General features: G+C 37.2%; 1 protein-coding gene across 1 annotated transcript in view; it reads right to left on the minus strand.

The window, feature by feature from the left end:
* Nucleotides 1-7,936: 7,936 nt before the first annotated feature.
* fam72a (family with sequence similarity 72 member A) overlaps nt 7,937-9,178 on the minus strand; it is a 2,447-nt gene continuing 1,205 nt past the window's right edge. Inside the window, exons 3-4 of the mRNA XM_035662630.1 lie at nt 8,605-8,729; nt 7,937-8,506 (exon numbers count right to left, since the gene is read on the minus strand). Coding sequence (XP_035518523.1) covers nt 8,412-8,506; nt 8,605-8,729 — 220 coding nt within the window. The 3' untranslated portion in view covers nt 7,937-8,411. The remainder of the gene's footprint in view (nt 8,507-8,604; nt 8,730-9,178) is intronic.

The raw sequence follows: 9,178 nt of genomic DNA on the forward strand, positions 1-9,178 counted from the left end.
AAAGAATTAATTGGTCTTTTAAGTCAAGGACTAAAATAACTAAACTAAATCTAAGTTATTATTGTTTTCTGTTCCTATCATTGTTTTGTTTGAGTATGCTGTGTCAACACTGCAGCAAAACAGGCAAAACATTTTGTCCTGGTCAATTGAAAAACACAAAATGCTTATTTTTTATCTATAGGTCAAATGTTTTAAATATGCATGTGGATAAATATAAGTGTAATTAGCCTTTTACCGTTAATGTGGCAGCACTAACGGATTCAGGCCTGTCATTTTATATTTCCAGCCTTTGATAGGTAGATATCGGGTTTTACATTGTCTACATTGCTGTTTGTGTTCTGCCAGGCTTGCTGGAGTCAGTTGTGAATGTTCTTGATAAGAGAATATCGATGTTTATTAAAGGATATAAAATTGGATTTATATATTTTAAGGTGTCTTTCTGGAAACCTGAGAGGTGCTGAAATCTCAGAAGCGACAACTCAGCAGCAAACTCTGCCGTCTCTCTGACTTGCTGACAACACAAAGCTGCACCGTCTTGAAGATGGCAGAAGCTAGCTGTAGGCCTTTTTAAGTACCTTTATCTTCTCAGATTGTTCTTCTTCACTGATATTTTCTCACTATATATTTTTGAGGCTTTTATAAAATCATTTTTCACCATATTACTTTCTCTAGGATTCAACCAGTTGTATCTGTTGAGCTGTTAGCAGTGCCTTTTTAATCATCACTGATATCTCAACTGAAGTATTATAACCACAAGTCAATTTCACAATTTTGTTTATCTGCAAATAACAGCCAAATTCTTCATAATGATTGGAAATCTCTCTCGTTTTCTCTGCTACCACTGTCATATATTATATCTTGTTATGTTTTTGTAAATTGCATAATTTTACTTATTATTTACTCCTCATTTATCTCAATAGTCATTTAAATATAGCTCTAAAATATAGCTCTATTAACCAATTAAAAGTCTATTGGCTTCAATCTTGAATTTTATTTTACATATTTATTTTTGCCCAAGTGACCATGTATTTATTGTATTTATTATATTATATATATTATATTATTATATTTATAGACAGATTCCTTTATTTCAATCACAACTTGAGTTCCCATCATAATCACTGTGCCCTGAATTACAGGGAAATGATTATTTGATCATTATTACATCAAAATATCATAGTTTTTTCACAGAAGTGAAGGGAGCACACAAAAGCTGACTGTGTGGCATCTAAAACCAGCTGTGTTTACAAATTTCTCTCTCAGTTAATCTCTGAGGAGGATTACACATTCATGCAAAAACATCCAACAAAAGGTAATTTAGAATAAGATAACAGGTAACAACACAAGTGTGGTTGTAAGGTCATGTGAAGAAAGCCCAATGCTATTATCAATACACACATATTTGGAAAATATTAAATTGATTTCCACATGAATTAATATATCACAAGAAAATACGTTGTTTTTTTCTTTTAATTTAAAACCTTTTTCTACAGCAGACACTTTTACTGTCTGTAACTGCCACGTGTTATGTTTGCGCAACCAATAATAAAGTACAGTGGGTTGTTTCTGCTGAGTGTTCTGTGTTTGTCATTGCACCTCACATCCAACAGAGTGCGCCAGAGTTTTCTTTCTGAGCTTTTTTCTCAAGCATCAGGACTGTAGGTGTATAGTTTGTAATAAACAAGTTGTTCCAGTTATTAATTATTTAGTCCAGCATAAATCTGGGAACGAGTCTAAGCAGCCAGTATTTAAAAACACCAGTGGTGGATGTGCGGATGAGAATAAAGTTGAGTGAAACCGTTTTTGTGATTATTCTCCAAAGCTTGTTTTTACTTTTATCTAAAAAGTCTAGATAGCTAGTAAGGAGACCAACGATTTTAGAGGCAGTGTGTGTGACTTTGAGGAGTTTCTGTTGGTGACAGCGAGCATGGTGAAATAGCATGTGGAGCAGTAGAGGAGGGTGGTTTCTATTCTATTCTACAGACAGAGCAGAAGGTGTGGTGTGGCAGAGATTCTCTGTTGACAAAGCTTATGGATGTCGGTTATGTGATGATCAAAGTTGAGTTTATTATCAAGGGTGAATCCAAGGTACTTGAAGCACTCCACCATCTCAACTGGTTCACTGTTGATGTGGCAATGGGAGTGACTTTGATTTAAAGGACCAGTGTCTAGTCTTTAGTGGCATCTAGCGGTGAAGTTGCAGATTGCAACTAACTGAACAAAGAGTAAACTTTGGTGGCCATAAAACTTGCAAAAAACATGAAAGGCCCTATCTAGATCTATTTTTGTTTGTTTTATTCATTCTGGTCTACTGTAGAAACATGGTGGTCCACATGGTCAACTGTAGGTAAAGACGGCTCATTCTAAGATAATGAAAACAGAACAATACTTACATTCAGGGGATTATACACTAATGAAAACATACATATTAACATTATATTCCATTTCTCCTAATAGATCCCCCTAAATGTTACACACTGGACCTTTCATTTTTTTTTTAAATTTTTTCATTAAACAAGGACTATACATAAAAACATTAGTCTCAAATATCTGCAGTCTCTGGGCAGGTACAAACAGAACAATCACCAATTTGGTTTAAACAGATCAATTTAACATACATTTGGTCATATTATTGTAACCCAGCATCCCAAAAATGTATTTATTATTTACAAGGACCAGACAAAATACATTTTAAAATTCTTTGTGTAAAGATTGTGAGTTATGTTTAATCCATGACATACTTGAGTGTTTTTTGATTTTGTAATATTCTGTCTTTGTTTTACTCATAGCTGACACACTATATTTGAGTAGTAGAGGTTTTTTGTTTTATAGCAGTAATGTCGCAACAAGAAAAGCACAAGTGTAATGAATAACATTAATTAAATTCCATGCTGGCTTGCGAGGACATTAAAATGGAACAGAGTCATCATTAATGTAATTTGTAACACGTGTGCTTCCCGACCAGTCACAATGCTACCAAAGGCTCTAATTCTACATTTGCTTAATAAGATCTGTGAATACTTTATCATGTCAAAAGATAGTGCTGAGTAGAGCCCTCTGTTACTGTAGCAAGTGAGTTTAGTTTCAATCAGCAAACAAAGTTTCAAACTGAGGCCAGCTGGACTACCTGTTCCCAGCTAGAGAACACCTTATCCTCTGTGTCTACTCACCTGGCATCTGTTTATGTAAAACAGTCGTGCACCTGCCCCCTTGTAGCTGCTATGCAGTATGTTCCACACACCTGTCCACCATTTACACACAGTTCACTCAAACAGCTGCCATATTAGCTCCATACACGTCTGCCTGGTTTCCTGCTCGGTGCAGAGACAGTCTGTGTGACACTACTAGCACTGTAGACATTGTTTTTAATATGGAAAGGCAATCATTCTTAAAATAACAACTTTTTCTTTTAAGTGAGTTACATCATTGTGTGCCATACTGTGGTGGTTCCCATATTTTGGCTAATGACCCTCTAAAGGCTTATTGTCAAAGGTTGCGTATGTCTTTGAATTTCAAGCTGTTCAACCAAAGAGTGATGCTCATCTCTCAGGATGTTTCATTTGAATAGGTGTAAACTATTGAGCTTTTAATGATAACAAAAGCAAAGATTTGAGAAAAATAAGTTAATCCTAATAACCTATCCTGCCCCTGGTAGGGTTGCAACCCCAGATCACCAATCTAGACAGGTAACAGCAGACAATGTTCGATTAAAGGAAATGTATAAGTTGTCAATGGTGGCATTGTGTATAGAAAAAAGATACAAAAATGCCCCCTCGTGAATCCTATTATTGTCTATTTATTTATCGATTATTTAATGTGATTCTACTTCCAAAACCAATTAGAGACGGATGTTTGATTCCATCTTGATCACGTTTCCTATGTTGTGGTGGAAAACAGCAGAACTCATTAACCTGTCACAAATGTGTTTATTTATTATTATTTCTTTGTTTTACCATACCCAGCTACAAGGTCGTGCAATTTGTTCAACCCAGGGTTGGTGTGACAGGATGTGATCTGTCAGACTTGTATTAGCATGTTGTTCTATAAGCAGAGTCTCTCCCTGATTAACCAGCTTGGCTGTCAGTGAGGCAGAAAGGAAGCATACTTATCCTTTATTTGTCTAGGGAAAGCTACCATGCACTGAGAGCTAGGGATACATTCTTTTATTCAGCAACACTTTGCTTCACATTCATTCAGTTTCTTGCAAACACTCATCTGGCTGTTGTGTAAAAACCTTTTATAGGAGAAAGAATACCCAAACCACAGTTTTTCCAGACCCTGACCTTCGGATCTCTGTAAGGACGTCTGTAGGGAAGCTATTGAACTGCACAGAAAACATACAGCAGACTACAGCTCATGAAGTGGTGGACGATAAAACACAAACACAGGGCTGATGTTGTGAGGAATACGATTTGTAATTTGGGCGGATGCTACAAAAGCATGTGAAAACAGGGTAAGCCACAACTATTTGTTTCTATCTATTTTTTCTTGCCATCACTACCTAAATCGCACTGTACATGTCCCAACAGCAGCAGAGAACACTTGAGAAGGAGGTATGCAAAAACAAATTACCAGTTCACTCAGATCATTCCAAAAAAGGATTAATTTTCTTGGTGCATGTTAAAACAAACACAATGCACAGAACTCAGGTTCCAAAAATATGTGTATATATTTTTTTAATCCTAGATTGCAGATTGCAGTTTTTCCCCAAAGTATTACTCAAAGTATGTATTTCAGGTTGAAGTAAGTTGTTTTTTGTAGTTCAGACTTCTACAAGTTCTGCCCTTACAGTATGCTCACCTCCAAGACAAAGTGTCTTCCCTAACCTGTGTTTAAGTGTAGGAGGACTCATAAATATTTAGCTAAAATGTCAGTCTCCTCAGTGGGAATATTATAAAACTGCAGAGTGCATGATTGAATAGATCCAATTCCAATGCACTTACAGAATCATGTCCACACCAGTCCTGTAGTCCTGCTTTTGCCAACATAGCAGTTTGAGTGCTATTAATGATGAGCAGTTCCCCTTGAGGTTCCCGAGCATACACCCATGTACAACACAACAACACATAGATACTCTCTGAGGGCTAGATAGTGCAGGTTGTGTCATTCCTTTTGTTGGTAACATAGAACACAAAGTGATATGGGTTTAAAACCTCATCAGCAGAACAATTAACCAGTTTTTTGATTGTTAATGTTTACTGTTTGCTGACACTAGCAAATACTGTGTATTTCAAGCATCATAATGAGACTTGTGGAACCAAAATGTTTAACAATGACATTGATAATCATTTTTGTCACACTGTCACACACACAAATAATCTGTTGATTTGTTGTTGCATTTATTACACTTAGTAACTTTACTATATACTTATACACTATACTTATATACTTATGTCCCGACAGTCTAAGGTTAGGGGGTGATATATGTTGTACAATTTGGGAAACCCCTTTGAGACAAACTTGTGACTATAAATAAAACTGACTTGACTATTTAAAATAAATTCATTATCAGTTTTGGCAGTCATCAGTGCACAGTAAATTAAAGAGAACTCAGGGTCATGTGTCAATGATGTTGGATGTGGAAAGCCAAGTACAATATACCACTTTACAACAGCAACAGCATTTTGTACTGCCATTCTCTTATTCACGTAACATCTTGTGTGTACCACAGTGTGATGAGGAACAATTAAAATAACATAAAAGCATTCAAATAATTTTCTGAGAACATTTCCAAAACATTCTGTAGTGCAACGTCAGTGTACGGGTCATGTAACATCAATTATTCATAATAACTTTTCCGTGGAGTCCAGGATAGATGTGGCTATGATTGGCTAACGTGAACCTAAATTAGAGGGGGAAGTAAAAGATAAATGAGAGCTACTGAGCATTTAAGATATTTTGAAAAAAAAAAAAGTTTATTAATTTAACAAGCATACAAAACAACAAATCATCTTTTCAAACTACCAATGCAGTTTCAGTGCAATTCCAAAATATACATTTTTCAGCAGGGCATGTTAATCAAAGTTATTCACGTCAGAAACAGCCATTTAAATAATTTCTTTTTGGATTATCATTTGACAATTGTCCTAGCCAGAGGAAGCTTGCAAGTGATACCTTCTTGAGGTAAAACTGTACACATCCAGATCGGTAACGTATAAAACAAAGCACTACATCACAAATGAAATATTAAATACATGAACGAAAACGTAAGTACTATAGCACGATACAGTACAAACCAATGCATTTGTAAACAAAGCTTGTAAACAAAAAGGAAGTATGTGGTTATAGATATTTGGTTTGTGGATTTAATAAATACATAGCTGATGCGCTGTATCCTATCAGTTTACCACATAGACAGTATTTGGTGTGCAAGTGTAGCAGACTGTCAGTTATAACTTTAAGGTGAAGGACGTGAAAATCTGGACAAAGGTTTCCTCCTCTATTGTTCCATAACTAAATGCTATAGCATAGATAAACATAGAGGCCTAATTACAGTTAAAGACCTACTTCCTTTATCCTTTTCCTTCAGGTAAGATGATGACATTCTGTGTTAGCTTCTCCAACAATGTTTGCCCACAATACAGGCAAATCTCATTCACTCACAGAAAGACTGTTACTTTAAGACAGGATCATAGTATCAGCATCATGGCACAGCAGTGAAACAAGAACAAGAGCAGAAGGATGGCACTGCCAAAAAAGGACTGATTTGAGTTTAGTCCCTTGTGACTGGAGGAGGTTGAAGCTTGTGTCTGGCACAACAGGCTGCAGAGAAGCCCTGGTCAGTCGGCTATGACCAACTAACATACAGCGTCAACCCCCGAGTCCACAGCTTAACAAAAGGTTAATTGTCAACGATCACAGCATCAGTGAGGTCAATAGAATACTGAGGGGTTGAGAGTTTAATGCTCAGCTCCACTGACTTAAGCCTAAACTTAAAAATGTGAAATGCTTTTCAATAAACTGGCCCAAAATGACATTATCTCGTCTTTTTTAGAGGGGTAGCCAGGCCATAAGTTCAATACTGATATGTTCCATGATTCTTTGGAGTTTATTTTGTCTTCTCTGCAGGTGCTACAGTTATGCTGCTACATAAAACTGAACAGTAATGCAACAAAAACAGAGCATGGACACAGAAATCCATGTTAGAACTCGTGTTTTCAGAATTAATGATCCACATTGAAGAGTTACGGAGTGCTGCAAAATTGCACCTTTAGTTAATTCCCCATTTTATCTTATCCTATACCATCAATCTGGGAATTTATTACTTGATTTGAGCTCCTAAACTTTAAAAATTCAGCTGCTCCAGGCCTTTGTGGAAGCACACCCTATGCATAAGTTAGTATGTTAGTATCAGATACTGCTACAGTCAAATTCATCTGGGTGTTAAACACATACTGCTGCTGTCAGGTGTGTAACAAACACTGTATTAGCATATCAAAACGCATCACTGATAGAACGTCAGATCGTACGGTAACCTAACTCAAATACGCCCCTAAAAAAGCAAGAAACTCAGATATATATATATATATCATTCAATAATTGTGCTATTTCTCCAATACATGGGATTCAAAAAGCACTCCAGCTTTCAGTCAGCACCCAGCCACAGAGAGCATATAAGCCTTTAAGACATGACTGTTAATAGGAGTGTTTGCTTAGTACAGCATATTCAATGTACAGATTATAACTGCCATTAAAACAGAGGTTGGTGAACTGTGGTCAACTTATCAGATAATTAGACATAAACAGTGTGAAAAAAGCGCAGCATCCACTGGTAAGTCCCACTGACTTATCGCACCACACTCCCAACATCTCATGAGGCTCATCAAAACAAAGAGGTCAGTGGAGACTCTGATGAAATGGAGAATGCACTAGATTAAGAAGTCTAGTCGTCTCTTATTTTCAATTTACTTCAGCCGCGTGTTATTTGAATAGCCCCCGCAAATGTACAAAAAATAAAAAGAGAAAAAGAGAGAAAAGAATATATGTGTGACAGTGTGTGTGTCTGTGCTTTTAACGGTGAAAAGTGATGGGAGGGGGGAAGGCATGGTCACAGGTTAAAGGGTAATTCAACACTAAATTAGTAGGGCCAAAATCGTTCGGTGCATTGTCCTCTGTGGGTTCGAACTTTGGAGCCCGTTGTGTTCCTGGCCACGCCTCAATCAGTGATGTCACAGCAGGTTTTCTCCTATAAAAGGCAAAACACCTGCTGTGACATCATTGATTGAGGCGTGGCCAGACGCACAGAAGTTTTTAACCCGTGTAAAGCACTTTTCTGCCCTATTTGATTCAGTGTTAAATTACCTTTTGAGGTTTCTCTTCTCTCTCTTATCTCAAGCATGGTTTGTACACTCTTTTAGGTCCACCTCTTAAACGTTGGCGTTCCAGGTCTGTCACATTGTCCATTTCCCTTTCTACCTTATACACTCCTCCTCTGACGGGCTTTCTGATTCTTCATTCTCACTGTCATCCAGCTCAGGAAGATCACCCCACAGGAGCAGATTCAGACCTGCAGATACATTGGAGGGTGACAAAGGCTTATGAAGTATATCTGACGGAGTGAAATTGCAAAGAATTCCAATCTTACCGAGGGGGGCTTACACTGACCTGTTGCATCCAGTCTGTTGAGAGTAGATACAGCGTCGCTATTGAACATCCAGAAATGGCCGTTGTTACAGGAGAGCAGGCAGGGTTTACAGGGGGCCACAACATGATAGCCCACAACGTTACCACTGGCAGAGGGAGGGAGAGAGAATAAAGAAGAAATGTGTGTCAGCACTTTACTGGGGGCACTTCTGAAAAGTGCTAACTCCACTAGTGGGTGTCTATTATCTAACAGATGTTTGTTTTTGCCCTGTGTACAACAACAAAGGCATGGGAATACAAAAGAGACTCCATAAAGCCTCACTGTAGCACCAAAACTCTCCTTTAGGTTAATAACAGAAATAAATAGCAATGTATTAAAATGTCAGACTTTCTACTGGCGTATGAAGCTGAAGCTATTACTCAAATGTCATTCTGTTATCATCAGCACAAAATGAATGGGCAACTGTTATCATAACTGGATAGTCATTTCAGACATTTTTTGATGTAGAAACACCAAATATTCTCAGATTCTGTGCTGCTTTTCTCAGTTTTATATCACCATAAATTAAATATCTGTGGATTTTGGACTGCTGGC

Source organism: Morone saxatilis, unplaced genomic scaffold, assembly GCF_004916995.1.
Source record: "Morone saxatilis isolate NCDOM2014 unplaced genomic scaffold, NCSU_SB_2.0 Contig18, whole genome shotgun sequence".
Lineage (NCBI taxonomy): Eukaryota > Metazoa > Chordata > Actinopteri > Moronidae > Morone > Morone saxatilis.